The 20,421-nt window shown below is 42.5% G+C and overlaps 1 protein-coding gene across 1 annotated transcript in view; it reads right to left on the minus strand.

Moving 5' to 3' along the window:
• Positions 1 to 13,291, minus strand: part of SFRP5 (secreted frizzled related protein 5) — a 71,849-nt gene extending 58,558 nt beyond the window's left edge. The window contains exon 1 of the mRNA XM_075843063.1: positions 12,494 to 13,291. Within this exon, the coding sequence (XP_075699178.1) occupies positions 12,494 to 13,001 (508 nt within the window). The 5' untranslated portion in view covers positions 13,002 to 13,291. The remainder of the gene's footprint in view (positions 1 to 12,493) is intronic.
• Positions 13,292 to 20,421: the final 7,130 nt, after the last annotated feature.

Consider the following 20,421-nt stretch of genomic DNA (forward strand, 5'->3'; position numbering starts at 1 on the left):
AATGTGTCGGCTTTGTTCAGTATGGAGCTGTATATGAAATAAAGGAAAAGCATCGCTTCAATGTCTGATAGATGCGGATCTCTGCTCTGGGAATACAATGTTGCAGGTCCCAAGTTACGCAAACAGCATTTCTGTAACTCCTATTCACTTCTTTGGAAGTTATGGAAACAGTCTAGCACAGCGAGATCAGATGTTTCTGTAATCCTGACCACTTCTTCATCAAATCTCAGCCTGGATGAGGCAGGGATGGGGTTGGGGGACCCCTGTTATTGGAATAAGTGTGGGTCTTAAGGATATGCCATAAATGTGTAAGATGGGAATGCCCCTCTAATTAAATGGCTGGGATGAGAGGTTTCTCTGATTTCGGCCGTTACAACGGGAGCCGTACAGTCAATCACCGCTGGGCTCCCGATATTGATCGCATGGGTACAGCTTCTGTGTTGGTGTGATCTACCTGATGTAAATCCATATCACTGAGCCTTTAGGAAAGACAATCCATGATGTACATTTACGTCAGGGTGACTTAAAGGTTTAATGGATTTATTATGAGTAGGGTCGGACTTAGGTCAACCAGAGGAAATGTTTCTGATCCTTCATCTATGCAGAACCGGTGAACGTCTACTCTTAATTACAACAGAAAGGAAAATAATAAATCAATTAAATGTTATAGTTTATTAGTGGACCAAGCCATAAGAAATAAGGACCTTTTAGACGAGTTGATTCCCGTTCGAATAATCGTTCGATTGAGCAAAAAGTGATCAATCAGCCTAGGTGTAAACACTGCAAGCGATCGAACGATTAATGATTCGTATATAGACGATCGCATCGTTTTGAAGGAGAGAAATATTATTGTTCGTCGTCTCTAAATGTGCAAGTTTAAACAGGTATCGTTTGTCTTTCAACGACAAAGCAGTAGGCGTTGGATTTTTCAGAGATGTGTGTCCCATAACTGTTGTACATCCCACCAAATGCAAGCGACCTAAACACCGATCGCAATAACGACTATTTCAACAATAATAATTGCAATTAAATAACGATCGTTCGCTACGGAACGACTCACTAACAAATCGCTAATCGCTCGATCGTTACAATTTCTTGGCTCGTCTAAAAGGCCCTATAGACCCTAGTGGCAATTGATTGGCTTCAAGACCACACCCTAATGGGGTGATCTTCTACAGAATATATGAGGCCCATTACTATGGGAGTGCCTGGGGCCATTGGGGGATCCTCTGGTACTCTGGTGAGTGAGTCCCGCCCTGCTTATAGGATTGGCATAGTGCATGCATGACCAGGATGGGGAAATTAAATTGTGAGCCTGACTATGGACCGGCATCAATGTAGATAAATACGTTGTGTACAGTTCCGCAGATGATGTTGGTGCTATATAAATAACATACTGTATTATAATAGGCTCTAAGATTTTTTGAATTGAGATATTAAACACGACTTCTATTTTCATAGAGAGATCTGTAGGGAATGATCTGTTCTGCTGGGGTGGATGAAATGTAAAACATGTCATGATATATTTGTTATTGTACTTTATCTGCCTCTATCTCGTGCTTCCAGCAAAGGTCTCACTGGATGTTAAAAAAATGCATGATTCAGGCACATTTGCAATAAACGTGTAAATATCCAAGGCTTGTCAGATTCCTCCTGACACCAGGGACCTGTGGCCGCATCCTTTACATCTCAACACAGCTCCCAGAGGTCGGATGTTTAGGAAGATGAGTACAGATAGGGAGGTGGAACTGTTTCCGTGGGGAATGTGTAACGGCAGGGGGTAGGGAGACGGACAAGTGAGCCCTAATCTACCCGCCACTCTGTCCCTGCCTACTTGCAACGACCCGCCCTAGGCGACGGGGTACAACTGGGCGGCGGTCCCTGCGCTCAGTAAGTGCACGACAAACACGACAAACATACAAGGAACACAAGCAAGGAAAAGGGGCCGTTGCCCACGGCAACACCGTGAGCAACCAGAGTGGTGAACGAGCCGAGTCAAGCCAGGAGTGTGCGAGGTACAAAACGAAAAGCAGAAGAGTAGTCGGTAAGCCAGGGTCGGTATGGAGCAGGATCAAAAATAGCAGGAGCTGTAGCTGGGCCAGGAAACCACAAGGAAGGAAACAAAAGCAATAACAAGCACCGAGGGACAGGAAGTGCAGGCTTAAATAGACCGAGGGCGGGAGCTAGCTGAGTCTGGCCAGGTTACGATAGGCTCTCCCACTCCTAAGCCTGCCAGCCTGAATGGTGGAAGCAGGAGTCAGTCTCAGGGATGTATTCTCAGGTGCTGACTGATTAGTTCTGGGAGTTAACCCCGCAGTGCCTGGCAGATCCTTTACAGTACCCCCCCTTTTATGAGGGGCCACCGGACCCTTTCTAAGTGGACCTGGCTTACTGGGGAAACGCAGGTGGAACCTCCTGACCAATACCCCAGCGTGAACATCCCGGGCGGGTACCCAAGTCCTCTCCTCGGGCCCGTATCCTCTCCAATGGACCAGGTACTGGAGGGAGCCTTGGACCATCTTGCTGTCCACAATCCTGGCCACCTCGAATTCCACCCCCTCCGGGGTGAAGATGGGAACAGGAGGTCTCCTCGAGGGAGCCAAGGACGGGGAGCAGCGTTTGAGGAGGGAGGCATGAAACACGTCGTGTATCCGAAAAGACGGGGGTAACTCCAGCCGGAAGGAGACAGGATTGAGGACCTCAATGACCTTATACGGCCCAATAAACCGGGGAGCAAACTTCTTGGACGGAACCCTGAGACGCAAGTTCCTAGACGACAACCACACCAGATCCCCGACCATAAACAGGGGGTTAGCAGAACGTTTTTTATCAGCCTGAGTTTTTTGTACGCTCTGGGACACCTCTAGGTTTTTCTGAACCTGGGCCCAGACTGTGCACAGTTCCCGATGAACGACCTCTACCTCAGGATTGTTGGAACTACCAGGTGAAACGGAGGAGAACCGTGGATTAAACCCAAAATTACAAAAAAAAGGAGAGACCCCAGACGAGTTACTGACCCGGTTATTAAGGGAAAATTCGGCGAGGGGAATGAAAGAGACCCAATCAAATTGACAGTCAGAGACAAAACACCTTAAGTATTGTTCTAGAGACTGATTAGTCCTCTCCGTTTGGCCATTGGTTTCAGGATGGAAGGCAGAGGAGAAGGACAGATCAATCCCCAACTTCATACAGAAGGCTCTCCAAAACAATGAAACAAATTGTACCCCTCTGTCCGAAACAATATTGACAGGGACCCCATGGAGACGCAGGATGTGTTTGACAAACAAGGTAGCCAACGTTTTGGCGTTGGGTAGTTTCTTGAGGGGCACAAAGTGGCACATCTTACTGAAGCGGTCTACTACCACCCACACCACCGACTTGCCTTGGGATGGAGGCAAATCGGTGATAAAATCCATGGAGATATGTGTCCAAGGTCTCTGGGGAATGGGCAACGAACGCAGTAAGCCCGCTGGTCGGGACCTGGGAGTCTTGGACCTAGCACAAACCTCACAAGCGGCGACGTAGGCCTTAACGTCTTTAGGCAACCCAGGCCACCAATAATTTCTGGTAATGAGGTGTTTGGTACCCAGGATGCCTGGATGGCCAGATAGTGCGGAGTCATGATTTTCCCTAAGTACCCTTAGCCGGAATTGCAGGGGAACAAACAGCTTGTTCTCAGGAAGGTTCCCGGGAGCTGAACCTTGATCAGCCGCAATTTCAGAGACTAAATCAGAATCAATAGAAGAAATGATTATACCTGGAGGCAAAATACAAGCAGGATCTTCCTCCGAAGGAGGGCTGGCCATGAAGCTACGCGACAGTGCATCAGCCTTAATATTTTTAGACCCAGCCCTATAGGTAACCAAAAAATTGAATCTGGTAAAAAATAACGCCCATCGAGCTTGTCTCGGGTTTAGCCTCCGGGCAGATTCTAGGAACACCAGATTCTTGTGGTCGGTAAGGACCGTTACCTGGTGCCTAGCCCCCTACAGGAAGTGGCGCCACTCTTCAAATGCCCATTTAATGGCTAAGAGTTCGCGGTTGCCAATATCATAGTTACTTTCAGTTGGCGAAAACTTCCTGGAGAAGTAGGCACAGGGGCGGAGATGGGTGAGGGACCTGGTACCCTGGGACAAGACATCCCCCACTCCCACCTCAGATGCGTCAACTTCCACGATAAATGGCTCCATTTGGTTAGGCTGAACCAGCATCGGGGCCGAGACAAAGCACTTCTTAAGGACCTCAAAAGCCTGGACAGCCTCAGGAGGCCAGTGGAGGAGATCAGCACCTTTGCGAGTGAGGTCCGTAAGGGGCTTAGCGATGACCGAGAAGTTAGCAATAAATCTCCTGTAATAATTAGCAAACCCCAAAAAACACTGTAACGCCTTCAGGGAGGCAGGTTGGACCCATTCCGCCACAGCCTGAACCTTGGCTGGGTCCATGCGGAATTCATGAGGAGTGAGGATTTGACCCAAAAATGGAATCTCCTGTACCCCAAACACACATTTTTCGGTTTTGGCAAACAGTTTATTTTCCCGAAGGACCTGGAGCACCTTCCTGACATGCTCCACGTGGGAGGACCAGTCCTTGGAAAACACCAGTATGTCATCAAGGTACACTACCAGAAAAATCCCCAGGTAATTTCTCAAAATCTCATTTATGAAATTCTGGAAGACCGCAGGGGCATTACACAACCCAAAGGGCATGACGAGGTATTCGAAATGGCCTTCGGGCGTGTTAAACGCAGTCTTCCACTCATCCCCCTCTTTGATGCGAATAAGATTATACGCCCCCCGTAGATCCAATTTAGAAAACCATTGGGCCCCCTGAACCTGATTAAAGAGATCAGGAATCAAAGGAAGGGGATACTGGTTCCTTACCGTGACCTTATTCAGGCTACGGTAGTCAATGCATGGCCTAAGACCACCATCCTTCTTCCCCACGAAGAAGAAGCCAGCACCTACCGGAGAAGAAGAGGGACGAATGTAACCCTTGGCCAGGGATTCCTGGATATACACTCTCATAGCTTCACGTTCGGGACAAGAAAGATTAAATATCCTACCCTTAGGGAGCTTAGCTCCTGGTACCAATTCGATAGCGCAATCGTATTCTCTATGAGGAGGTAACACTTCGGAGGCCTCCCTAGAGAAAACATCAGCGAAGTCCTGAACAAACTCCGGTAGCGTATTCGCCTCCTTAGGGGGAGAAATAGAATTAACAGAAAAACATGACGTACAACATTCATTACCCCATTTGGTTAGCTCCCCAGTATTCCAGTCAAACGTAGGATTATGCAACTGCAACCAGGGAAGACCTAGCACCAAATCGTACGATAATCCCTGCATCAACAGTACAGAGCATTGCTCCAAATGCATGGAGCCAACAAGGAGTTCAAAAACAGGGGTATGCTGTGTAAAATAACCATTAGCAAGAGGAGTGGCGTCGATACCCACTACCGGGACAGGTTTAGGCAAATCAATAAGAGGCATAGCAAGGGACATAGCAAATTCCACAGACATGATATTAGTAGAGGACCCTGAATCCACGAAAGCACTGCCGGTAGCAGACCTACCACCAAAAGAGACCTGAAAGGGAAGCAAGATCTTAGTACGTTTCATATTTACTGGAAATACCTGTGCGCCCAAGTGACCTCCCCGATGATCTCTTAGACGCGGAAGTTCTCTGGCTGCAACCTTACGCTTAGGACAGTTGTTCACTTGATGCTTGTCGTCCCCACAGTAGAAGCAGAGACCATTCTTCCTGCGGAATTCTCTACGTTGTTGGGGGGACACGGAGGCCCCGAGTTGCATAGGTATCTCTGAATCTTTCGGGGAGGAACGAAGCAACGGAGCTTCGGGAGGCATCATGGGGGAGTCGGAGGAGAAAACACATAAACGTTCACGTTGTCGTTCCCTGAGACGTCGGTCAAGTCGTATCGCTAAAGCCATAACCTGGTCTAGGGAGTCAGAAGAGGGATAGCTAACTAGCAGGTCTTTCAGGGCATTCGACAGACCCAACCTAAACTGGCACCTTAAGGCAGGGTCATTCCACCGAGAAGCTACGCACCACTTCCTAAAGTCAGAGCAATACTCCTCAACAGGTCTCTTACCCTGACGTAAGGTCACCAGCTGACTCTCGGCAAAGGCAGTCCTGTCAGTCTCGTCATAAATAAGGCCGAGAGCAGAAAAGAAACAATCAACGGAGGAAAGTTCAGGGGCGTCAGGAGCCAAGGAGAAGGCCCACTCTTGGGGCCCTTCCTGGAGCCGGGACATAATTATACCCACCCGCTGGCTCTCAGAACCTGAGGAATGAGGCTTTAAACGAAAGTAAAGCCTACAACTCTGCCGAAAGGAGAGAAAAGTCCTCCGGTCCCCTGAGAACCGGTCGGGCAACTTGAGGTGGGGTTCAAGAGGTGAGGTGAGGGGCACTACCATGGTAGCGTCAGGCTGGTTGACCCTCTGAGCCAGGGCCTGGACCTGTAGGGAGAGACCCTGCATTTGCTGAGCCAGGGTCTCACAGGGATCCATAGTGGTGTCAGGGACCAGGGGTAGACTAGGTATGGGCTTGTTATTATGTAACGGCAGGGGGTAGGGAGACGGACAAGTGAGCCCTAATCTACCCGCCACTCTGTCCCTGCCTACTTGCAACGACCCGCCCTAGGCGACGGGGTACAACTGGGCGGCGGTCCCTGCGCTCAGTAAGTGCACGACAAACACGACAAACATACAAGGAACACAAGCAAGGAAAAGGGGCCGTTGCCCACGGCAACACCGTGAGCAACCAGAGTGGTGAACGAGCCGAGTCAAGCCAGGAGTGTGCGAGGTACAAAACGAAAAGCAGAAGAGTAGTCGGTAAGCCAGGGTCGGTATGGAGCAGGATCAAAAATAGCAGGAGCTGTAGCTGGGCCAGGAAACCACAAGGAAGGAAACAAAAGCAATAACAAGCACCGAGGGACAGGAAGTGCAGGCTTAAATAGACCGAGGGCGGGAGCTAGCTGAGTCTGGCCAGGTTACGATAGGCTCTCCCACTCCTAAGCCTGCCAGCCTGAATGGTGGAAGCAGGAGTCAGTCTCAGGGATGTATTCTCAGGTGCTGACTGATTAGTTCTGGGAGTTAACCCCGCAGTGCCTGGCAGATCCTTTACAGAATGTTTGAAAATATTTATCTGTTGCTAATACAGGGAGGACTGGATTCTCCGAGAGGCTGAGGAAGTTATTACATGTTCTCTGGGCGCACAGCAATATAATGCTAATACCCCTTAGGGGTAAACATTTCTGATGTGAACTCCTGATGTTGAGGACCTGTCATTCTAATATGCACGCTTTGCTGACTTGGTCACTACTGCATTCTGTTCAGAAGTCGCTGATATTTATTAATGGTTTACAGTTAAATTGTTGGTCCAGTTTAGAAAACCCATTTCCATACACCCTATTAGGGAATTCTGAGTTTATAGAGGGGGGGGGGGTGGGTCTCTGTGGAGGTTCCTAATCTCTTGGTCAGAGTGGAGAATATTTACAAAGAGTGTCTTTTGCTCTGGAGGACTTGCCCTGTCCTGCATTACACAGATGACCCATTGATATAAATGGGTAGTGTGTAATACCCAATTTCCCCTGTGGTGGCACTACAGGGAAATTGAACACTTACTGCTAGGTTTCTCCACAAATTACATATGACCACTGGGAGTCCCAGCAGGGGGACACATTGTGATCAGTTTATTGTCAAGACACCCTTCTAACAAGTAATAATTGTTTAAAGCAGAGAACCCCTTTAAGTGAGGATCACACACTACAACGACTACATGACGGCTTCTACCACAATCCGTAGCATTGTTCCCTGTTAAAGGGTATGTCCACCTTTGCAACCAATTTTGTATTGGTCCAATGCATCTAAAATAAAAGAAACTAAGCAATCAGTCCTGATTCAAAATCTATCTATATCTCTCTATCTCTCTCTCTATCTCTCTCTCTATCTCTCTCTCTATCTCTCTCTCTATCTCTCTCTCTATCTCTCTCTCTATCTCTCTCTCTATCTCATATCTATCTATCTATCTATCTATCTATCTATCTATCTATCTATCTATCTATCTATCTATCTATCTATCTATCTATCTATCTATCTATCTATCTATCTATCTATCTATCTATCTAATCTATCTATCTTTTAGCCACATTACTGGAGGAATCTTTTAAGACAGGATCATAATCGCAAAACCAGTGGTGTTCCACCTAAAATCTGACTATAATTGTATATTTCCCAATTAATGTGTGATTTTGTGTCTTCTATGACATCTCCCGTATGTAATCACTTTCTTCTGCTTTGTGTATTGTATCCGCATGGTAGGGGGCAGCCCAGAAGGTGAGTAGACAAGAAGGACATAAGTCACACGTCTATTCTTGTTGAAAACTTTTCTCAAGCACCAGTTGCTGAGTGAAGAAGTCATAAAAGTACATGACCCCTACTGTGCACTTTGACCTGTGGGACCCTGTTAGTGCATGCAGTACATTTGGACTCATTTCTATGTGCTCTACACATCTATGAGTTCCAGGGCTACTGTGTGCATTCAATGGATTTCTATGGAACACAGCTTTTTGGGGTGACTAAAGTTTTAAAAAAACTTTTGACATGTCAGTAGTTTTAATCGGTGGTGGTCCGAGCACTAAGACTGCCACCGATCGCTAAAACAAAGCAGCAGAAGGGCTTGGGTGAGCGCTGTGCCACTTAGTTTCCGATCAGCTTTTCTTGGAAAGCCGAGCAAGCTGTGTACAGGCTCAATAGAGAGTCTATGAGTCCATATACCGCTCCAAGGAAAGCCGATCAGAAATAAAGCGGCACAGCGCTCACCCGAGCACCTCTGCCTCTTTCGTTTAGCGATCAGTGGGTTTCTAGCGCTCGGACCCCCCACCGATCAAAACTTCTGACATGTCACTATGAAACGTCAAAAGTTTTTTAAAAGTATAGTTACCCTTTAATATGACACCCCCTAGGACATACGTAAGCTATAACTCCGATTTAATGCACTGTAAATCCATAGAAAATAGATGGTGAAATCAGAAAAAAACTCTCTATATCTGATACATTTATCTTGGCTGCGTCTGTAAAACTCAGCACTGCTATATCTGTGTTAAACATCTGATGTCTAGAATCACCGTACATTGTGTAGTCAACAAAGTCATCACCGTATAGAGTGAAATTGGTATTGTCTGCCCCAGCATCTGAGATGTAATTATCATATATCATATATAGATGTAGCAGAGGTGAATTTGCAATCAAAGTTTTTTGTTGAGAAAACTCTCTGAGTTAGTATAATGTATCAGCAGTCCTATGTAACATAATAGAAACCTAGATTTGATATCAACTGGAGTCCAATCTCTACATTAGATTACCAATTCTCTTTGAAGTACAACTCTCATTATTAATAAGGGGGTTATACACAGACATTTTGGAGGGCACCGTTGCAGTCTAAAGGGATCCATTCTGTAGGATGTACATGTAACTTTCACAAGATTTTTATGCAACTTTCTCGCAAGAAATGTAATAAAAAAATTGGGTAAAAAAAAAAAAAGTTGCGTCATAGTTGAAATTGGATCTGTTCAGTTTCAAAAAGTCTGTGTGTAGTCCCAAGCTAAGGCTAGGTCTCCCACCTTTAGCCACATGAGGGTCGCAGTAAAAATTGCAGGTGTTGTGACCTCAGTAGGGGAAAAGTAGGAGAAAAAGTTGCAGGTGATTTTTGATGATCTCAAGAGTTCCGATCGTATAGGAATTCTTGCACTTTTCGTGTGACTTTTTCCCACATATGGAAACATTAAGGTCACGCAGCAGTCGTGGTAACCCACGATTTTACCGTGACCTAAGCTCGTCATGTAGCCCTAGACGTACTGATATTATTATAAATACACTGATACTATGATATAATTATTTATTTTGATATTATTAATCCTTTTAATAATTTTTCTTAATTGTTGTTCTCTTGTGCATTGAAACCTCTGATAAATCCCTTATACATTAGAGATAAACATTTACAAAGAAAAAAATATTTACATAAACGAATTATTTATACTTTTTTATGGTATTTATTGTTTTATTTTAATTACCAACTAAAAATGTGGGTAATTAACCCTCCAAATTGAACCTATTACCAGCCGGTTATTATGGGAAGATCACTTAGATACTGTAACTGAATATTGATACTGCTAATGCACATTTCATAAATGAAGGTTGTGATGTTTTGTTGCGGTTTTTTTGCCGTTTTTGTGCTGCATTTTTTGGAAAACTTCATTTTTACAAAAAAAAGTTAAAAAAATTAGGACAAAAATGTGTGAATGTACCCCTGGGCATGATTCACATACATAAATCATCAAGAGCGAGAGTGGTGGGGTTGAGACCCCTAAAAAAGTACAACAATTTCATTTTTACTAAAATTAGGAGAGTGTTTTTTTTACATTAAAGACACAGTTTTGTGAAATGGCCTCATGTAAAAACTCATACATGTTTTTTTTGGGGCTTTTAATGAAAAAAAAATTCTATACCTAGAGAAATCATACTTTTCCATTTGGTAAAAGCCAATATCTGACTGCTAGCTTTTTTTCGCAGAAAAATCACCCTCAAAGCCCTTCACCCATCTTTACAGGTCAAACTTTTTGGAGTGTTTGAAAAATACTATTGCATTGGACCTGATCTATCTTTCATACCTCTTCCATCTACTTCTCTTTTCTATAATATTTTTTTATAAAATACAAACTATTTTTTTTCAAAAAGATTTTTTATTATATTATATATATTTATGACATTTTGTTTAAATGAAAATGTAATGTTGAATTGATATTTTTTCTTATGTCCTTTCAAACTTTTTAGGGGGGGGGGGGGGAAAGTCAGTACAAGTCCTGATCATATTCAAACTGACTCATTCTGTAAAACTTTAATATATTCCGCTCACATGAGTCTCCTGGGAGCTGTCTGCGTTCTTATCTATCCGGCAAATAATACCAGCTCAGGAATGCACGGTTTTTATTTTTCAAAGAATAAAAAAAAGAAAAAAGTTTTAACCATATGTGATCCCTACTACAAGTGCTGTTCTTTTTGTGCCAAAAATAGTTTAACATTTTATAAAAAAAATTTTTAAATGTTGATAATTTTCCAATAACGACTTTTATTAAAGGTATGGATTAGGTTGTTTATAGAAAATGATTCTAAATGTATCAAAATGCAATATTGCATTGCTTTATATGGAAAATTCCTCCAAAAAAGTGTTTGAGATGCTAAGGACTTGATGTTGTTGGAGCAGATTTTGATTGGGCTAAAATGCTTTTTTATAGCCAGTTTTAGATTATTTTTTAAAAAGATACTAATATTTCTCGAGCTATAGAGCTGATCACAAATATGAGTGGTCTCCAACCTGTGGCTCAGGTTGGAGACCACTTATATCTATAATCTGTTGGTGCTACATGTAAGTTTCCGATAGGCAAGAGAAACTTTGTTGGGCTTTACGACATTCTATGTCTATGGAGCTTCCGAGTCCTCACCTGACACCTAATGTTGGGTGGGGACTATTTAATCCGTTTTATTTTTTCTTGCCCATTTCTTGGTCAATTCAAGTGTTGTCAGTGGTACCCGGCCGCTGCTTATCATCCCCATCCTCCATAGTATCAGCATACACACATACACTGAGCTGATTTTTTATTTTTTTTAATGGGGAATCAGTCATTTTAACTGTCAGCAGAAATATCTCTTGGGGTGACAATAATTTATGTCTATTTCCAGGATGTCTTACTTACTTAACAGATTTACACTGGTGATTAGCCGTCATTGACAATGTATCAGATATTCACCACACGGACTGTTTCCTGCTCCAATATAAATCAATATCAGGTCATGCATGCCACAAAATAAGTGGTATGAACAAGGTAATATTAGTAATATCTATATACTTGATTAGTGTCACAATAGATATAGTCAACACTCTCGATTTAGGGACAAGTCACCTAAAATTCTAAACCTGATTGTAAGATTCGAAACTTTTTTTGTTGCATTTTTACAGTTTTTGCAAATTCAGAAATGTTTTTGAAAGGGGCAATTTTGTCGGGCTTACGTCCAGTTTCATACACTGAAGTTGAACTTTGTTTAACTGGGATTGATTCAAATATAAGTCAAAATGTCAGTGGTTCCGTCGGCCACATCTGGTATTTTTGACGCCAAAAATAGTGCAGTCTGTAGAGCTGTTATTGCTGTAAAAAAAATTGGTGGATATGATGCTAACCCCTAATTCATATTTTTATGTGGATTTTTTTTATGTTCTCCCCATGTGTGCATGGGTTTCTACCAGGTACTCCAATTTCCCCTCACAAAATACTTAGGTTAATTGGCTTCCTATAAAGTTTGTTAGTCGAATGTTCGAGGGGGAAGTAAGATTGAGACCCCTACAGACAAGGGCCGATGTAAAAACTTTCGTACAGGGATGTTCTTACAAATATAACATTTATAAGATATAAATGAATTACCTGATGGTTGAGTGACTTGCTTGGTGCCATATTGCACAGTGATACAGAGGTCATTATCGAGAGGAAATTTATTACAGTTCAGCATCTCTGGCCAAGGAAAACCATACGACTCCATGACTGGTGCACAACTATCACGCACCACCTCACACAGTGACCGGCATGGGTAAATGGGTCTTTCCAAACAAATTGGTGCAAAGAGGGAGCACAAAAAGAGTTGGGTATCTCTATGGCATCTCTTAGCCAACAAGGGCACCCAACTACTGGCTTGTTGCTTTACTTCAGGCATGGACTCATGGTCGAGTAAATTAGGAAGCCTCATCTTCTTATAGCCAACATTATGGCACAGATGAAGGTCTTGGGGAATGTCCACACATTTGCTCTGCTTGGTGTAGAATCGTCCATTCTGGAAGTTGTCAGACTGCCAGCTGTAATAATCATATTCTTCTGCAGAACTCCAGAGGATAAACCCAAAGTTCAGAAGGGCCACAACATTCCAATGGAACTGCATGACTTCACCAGAAGTGGCCAAGGGTCCTTCAAGACTTATTCATGAATTGCCCCCAAGATTTTGTACCGTCTCTTAAACTTTCCTCTATCAAAAATGCATTAAGTGGAAAAATGTGGAGAAAAAGTTCCTCTTCTACTTGTTTTTTAGACTCGGACTCACTTCTTCTTGTCTTTTTCCCTTTACTCTGTCACTTTCCCTCTTGCCAGGTTCTCTGCAGTCGCAAGTAGAGGGAGAAAGAGACAGCTGGAGCTTGTAGGCTGCACAAGAAGTGAATTAAAAGTCTGCGCTTGTTTGCCTGTTTCCAAAATCCTTACCCAGTTCAGGGAATCTTAGCACCACCCACCTCTAATCTTTTAAGTGAGCCCTGAAGGATTAGCCAGCAGCCTGTCTACAGTGGCCAAGCCTCCGCCTGCTGCTTGGACTCTGTATGTGTAAGATGTGACAGTCCTACAAGCTTCTCCTTCTGTGCAGCCGATGAATATTGATGCAATCTTCTGCAACGGAAGGCTTTACATTTCCTCCAGTGACTTTCACCTGTAGGCATGTTCCCTATAAGTCTCCGGTCATTGTTTTGCTAAGCGATGAAATGTATTTAACTCTCTGTGGTTCCATTATTTGCTGCACTTTCAACATAGGTTTCATATAAGTGAATTTTTCATCCTTTCCCATCTATATGTTCATCTATCTATCTTTAGGGTAGAGCTAAATTTGGCATTTTACACTTTCGTATAGTTTTCCGGTCCATGTATAACCATAGATAACACATAGCAATATCACAACAAGTTGTTCCAAATAGCAAACTCCGCTCTGCTTTACCTGTAGTTGCCTAAAAAGGTCCTTGGTACATGAGCTGGATTATAGCTAAGGCTGGGTTCACACTACCTATTTTCAGACGTAAACGAGGCGTTTTATGCCTCGTTTTACGTCTGAAAATAGGGCTACAATACGTCGACAAACATCTGCCCATTCATTTGAATGGGTTTGCCGACGTACTGTGCAGACGACCTGTCATTTACGCGTCGTCGTTGGACAGCTGTCAAACGACGACGCGTAAAAATACAGCCTCGTCAAAAGAAGTGCAGGACACTTATATACATTATATGCGGGACACTTATATACATTATATGCAGGACACTTATATACATTATATGCAGGACACTTATATACATTATATGCAGGACACTTATATACATTATATGCGGGACACTTATATACATTATATGCGGGACACTTATATACATTATATGCAGGACACTTATATACATTATATGCGGGACACTTATATACATTATATGCGGGACACTTATATACATTATATGCGGGACACTTATATACATTATATGCGGGACACTTATATACATTATATGCGGGACACTTATATACATTATATGCGGGACACTTATATACATTATATGCAGGACACTTATATACATTATATGCGGGACACTTCTATGCATTATATGCGGGACACTTCTATACATTATATGCGGGACACTTCTATACATTATATGCGGGACACTTCTATACATTATATGCGGGACACTTATATACATTATATGCAGGACACTTATATACATTATATGCAGGACACTTATATACATTATATGCAGGACACTTCTATACATTATATGCGGGACACTTATATACATTATATGCGGGACACTTATATACATTATATGCGGGACACTTATATACATTATATGCGGGACACTTATATACATTATATGCAGGACACTTATATACATTATATGCAGGCCACTTATATACATTATATGCGGGACACTTATATACATTATATGCGGGACACTTATATACATTATATGCAGGACACTTATATACATTATATGCAGGACACTTATATACATTATATGCGGGACACTTATATACATTATATGCGGGACACTTATATACATTATATGCGGGACACTTATATACATTATATGCGGGACACTTATATACATTATATGCGGGACACTTATATACATTATATGCGGGACACTTCTATACATTATATGCGGGACACTTATAACATTATATGCGGGACACTTATATACATTATATGCAGGACACTTATATACATTATATGCAGGACACTTATATACATTATATGCAGGACACTTATATACATTATATGCAGGGCACTTATATACATTATATGCGGGACACTTATATACATTACATGCGGGACACTTATATACATTATATGCAGGACACTTATATACATTATATGCAGGACACTTATATACATTATATGCGGGACACATATACATTATATGCGGGACACATATACATTATATGCAGGACACATATACATTATATGCGGGACACTTCTATACATTATATGCGGGACACTTATATACATTATATGCAGGACACTTATATACATTATATGCGGGACACTTATATACATTATATGCGGGACACTTATATACATTATATGCGGGACACTTATATACATTATATGCGGGACACTTATATACATTATATGCGGGACACTTATATACATTATATGCGGGACACTTATATACATTATATGCGGGACACTTATATACATTATATGCGGGACACTTATATACATTATATGCGGGACACTTATATACATTATATGCGGGACACTTATATACATTATATGCAGGACACTTATATACATTATATGCGGGACACTTATATACATTATATGCGGGACACTTATATACATTATATGCGGGACACTTATATATATTATATGCAGGACACATATACATTATATGCGGGACACTTCTATACATTATATGCGGGACACTTATATACATTATATGCAGGACACTTATATACATTATATGCGGGACACTTATATACATTATATGCGGGACACTTATATACATTATATGCGGGACACTTATATACATTATATGCGGGACACTTATATACATTATATGCGGGACACTTATATACATTATATGCGGGACACTTATATACATTATATGCAGGACACTTATATACATTATATGCAGGACACTTCTATACATTATATGCGGGGCACTTATATACATTATATGCAGGACACTTATATACATTATATGCAGGACACTTATATACATTATATGCGGGACACTTATATACATTATATGCAGGACACTTATATACATTATATGCAGGACACTTATATACATTATATGCGGGACACTTATATACATTATATGCGGGACACTTCTATACATTATATGCAGGACACTTATATACATTATATGCAGGACACTTATATACATTATATGCAGGACACTTATATACATTATATGCGGGACACTTATATACATTATATGCGGGACACTTATATACATTATATGCAGGACACTTATATACATTATATGCGGGACACTTATATACATTATATGCGGGACACTTATATACATTATATGCGGGACGCTTCTATACATGATATGTGGGACGCTTCTATACATTATATGCGGGACACTTATATACATTATATGCGGGACACTTATATACATTATATGCGGGACACTTATATACATTATATGCGGGACACTTATATACATTATATGCAGGACACTTATATACATTATACGCAGGACACTTATATACATTATATGCGGGACACTTATATACATTATATGCGGGACACTTATATACATTATATGCGGGACACTTATATACATTATATGCAGGACACTTATATACATTATATGCGGGACACTTATATACATTATATGCGGGACACTTATATACATTATATGCGGGACACTTATATACATTATATGCGGGACACTTATATACATTATATGCGGGACACTTATATACATTATATGCGGGACACTTATATACATTATATGCAGGACACTTATATACATTATATGCGGGACACTTATATACATTATATGCGGGACACTTCTATACATTATATACAGGACACTTATATACATTATATGCAGGGCACTTCTTTCAGACGTAATTTGAGCCGTTCTTCATTGAACTTAATGAAGAGCAGCTCAAAATTTACGGCTGTCAGAGAAGCCTCGCAAAATGCGAGGAGGAGCATTTACGACTGAAACGAGGCAGCTGTTTTCTCCTGAAAACAGTCTGTCTTTTCAGACGTAAATGCCTGCTATCGTGTGCACATACCCTTAACAAGAGACTTTGATATTGAAGGCTGGATTGACACATGCAGTTTTTGTAGCAGGTTTTTTGTTGTTTTTTTTAAGCCAAAACCAGGAGTGGATACAAAAGAAAGAATTATGAGTCTTTCCTTAATATAAAAAGTTATCTTCTGACCTGTTATAGAGGCAGAAGATAATATTAGTGAAGGTCCAGTTGTTGAGACGCTCACCGTTTGTTAAACAAGGTGCACATTGGCCTCTTTTTGCTTATTAAGGAGAGACGCTGACGGGTCATTGTAGTCTATGTCTTCCTCCACAACGCAAAAGCATAGGCATGTATATGACATCACGTTCCTCATCACATGTCACTCGTGTCACGTAACATCACATTAGCTCCATTTACTAGACCCTGCAAAAAGTCATGTATTGGGCACCAACCCAGTCTATTGGAAGGGTCAGGGGCGACCATAGAGGAGTGAGCTCCATAGCAAGAGCAAAATGGGTCACCGTCCTGGTGGTGATTTATGTCTCCATGTAATACTTATAACAGGTCAGTCTGGGGCATGTTGATCTTCTGACTTGTGATCCTCGGGCTGCTTTTCCCTATGGAGAGGGAGTCTTGTGCAGGTGTACACTACCCATGAAAGATGGGGAAACCCCATTTGGGCAGCTTTCCCCCACGAGCCCCATAAAATCTTCCATGGAGCCCTCTATGGTATGTATGGGGAAGGTCACAGAATACACCTTTCAAGTCTAAGGGTATGTGCACACGTGAACTGTCTTTTACGTCTGAAAAGACAGACTGTTTTCAGGAGAAAACAGCTGCCTCGTTTCAGACGTAAAAAAAGCTCCTCCTCGCGTTATGCGAGGCTTCTTTGACGCTCGTAAATCTTGAGCTGCTCTTCATTGACTTCAATGAAGAACGGCTCAAATTACGTAGCAAAGAAGTGTCCTGCACTTCTTTGCCGAGGCAGGTCATTTACGCGTCGTCGTTTGATAGCTGTCAAACGACGACGCGTAAATTACAGGTCGTCTGCACAGTATGTCGGCAAACCCATTCAAATGAATGGGCAGATGTTTGCCGACGTATTGGAGACGTATTTTCAGACGTAAAACGAGGCATAATATGCCTCGTTTACGTCTGAAAATAGGTCGTGTGAACCCAGCCTAATGAATGGAAACAGTCAACAAAGGCAGGCACAAATTTAGAGGCTCTGTCACCAGATTATCAAATCCCTATCTCCTATTGCATGTGATCGGCGCTGCAATGTAGATAACAGTAAAGTTTTTTGTTTTTTTTAAAAACGATCATTTTTGGCCAAGTTATGAGCAATTTTATATTTATGCAAATGAGCCTTTCTAATGGACAACTGGGCGTGTTTTCTCTTATTTCCAACTGGGTGTGTATTGTGTTTGTAACATCTTGGCGTGTTTACTTGTTTTACTAGCTGGGCGTTGTGAATAGAAGTGTTTGGCGGGATTCACACGATCGGGTACCGCCCGAGCCCGACTTTCGGCCGGTAAAATCTGCCATTTTGTCCGGCCGGTTTGCATAAAGTTTTGCATCCGTTCCGGGCCGGGCAGATCTGGACATGTGTTCGGGGATTCCGCTTCAGGAGATTCCCCTGATGTCACTGCCCAGATATGGACAGAGACATCAAGCGCTCTGTCCAGGAGCGGAATCCCCGAAAACACGGGGATTCCGCTCCTTCAAGGAGCTAAAGTGGGGCTAGCACATATCAGATCGGGGAGATACCTCCCCGCTCTGCTATAGTGGCGTCGCTACAGTAGTAGCATCCGCAGCAGCTGCTAGCGGTGCCATGGAAGGTGTCGCCGGGCCAGGGCGCTATTAACAAGCAGGGGAAGGGAGCCAGCGCAGTGCTCCCTCCACCTGCTGTACACCCCGGCCCTGCCACACAGTGTACAGCGTAGCCATTCGTCTGAATGGCATCAACTCCTCCTCCTCACATGCACTCTGCGCTGTGAGGAGGAGGAGATAGAGCGCAAGCCACGGAAAACCCGGCCATCACTCGGGACACATTCCGGTGATGGCCGTGTAATACCCGGCCCCATAGACTTCTATGGGAGCCGGGCGGCCGGGTACCCGGCCGAAAATAGAGCATGTCCTATTTTTTGACGGCCGGTTTTCCCGGCCGTCAAAAAATCGGTCGTGTGAATAGCCCCATTAGGGGTCTATTATTCCTAATGCAGCCGGGTGCCGGCCGATTTATGAACGGCCGGCACCCGGACGGGAAACCCTGTCGTGTGAATGAGGCCTTTGTCAGCATCATTCGTCAGCATCATACACTTCTATTCACAACGCCCAGCTAGTAAAACAAGTAAACACGCCCAGATGTTACACACACAATACAAGCCCAGTTGGAAATAAGAGAAAACACGCCCAGTTGTCCATTAGAAAGGCTCATTTGCATAAATATTAAATTGCTCATAACTTGGCCAAAAATTATCGTTTAAAAAAAAAACAAAAAACGTTACTGTTATCTACATTGCAGCGCCAATCACATGCAATAGGAGATAGGGATTTGATAATCTGGTGACAGAGCCTCTTTAAGATGGACAATCTGAGGTAAATCCTGAAATTTTTCCTTAGAGGGGTCATCCCATGAATCACTTTTATACCAAAAGTCCAGAAATGCTGTTAATAGAGGTTTTCGAGTAATTTGCTGTGTGTCTAACATAAAAAAAAACACTTTTTTTCTTTTCTTTTCTGTGTCCCCTTTGGTGCTGCTGCTAATCTGTGCTGCTAAAAGAGGGGCTACGAGCAGTCTCTTGTGCCCTCTGTCAGCTGACAATATACTGTAGTCCCTTCTTACAGTACTTCCCCTGCAAATAGGTAATATGGGATCTAGAATAGTGAAGCTATATATGGTGTGGCATCCACAGTATGCACTGCTTTAGAAACCAATAAATATATAAAGAAATAAAACAATAAAGACTGAGTGGGCATGTGCATGGTTGATATCAGTTGTCAGGATGCAGATTTTTACAGTCCTAACAAGCTAAGAAGAAGGTGTCTCCTCAGCTACACTGCCATACTACTGCAGAGGTTCTGCTCCTTCCCTGACAAGCAGGGCAGAAAGTGATTTCTATTGGCTGCCCCGCAGTAAACATAGCATCTCTATGCAGAAACGTGGCTGTGGGGAGAGTGACTGAGCATGCATGTTCACCAGCACTCAGCTCATTAGGTGCATGTGCACATTCCTATACACTTTGAACACCAGGTGGCGCCATATCATGTATGTAAATGTAATAACTCTTTACTGAATTATTTTAACAGCATGTAAAAAGTATATTTGTTATTTTTT

Source organism: Rhinoderma darwinii, chromosome 11 (assembly GCF_050947455.1).
Source record: "Rhinoderma darwinii isolate aRhiDar2 chromosome 11, aRhiDar2.hap1, whole genome shotgun sequence".
Classification (NCBI taxonomy): Eukaryota; Metazoa; Chordata; class Amphibia; order Anura; family Rhinodermatidae; genus Rhinoderma; species Rhinoderma darwinii.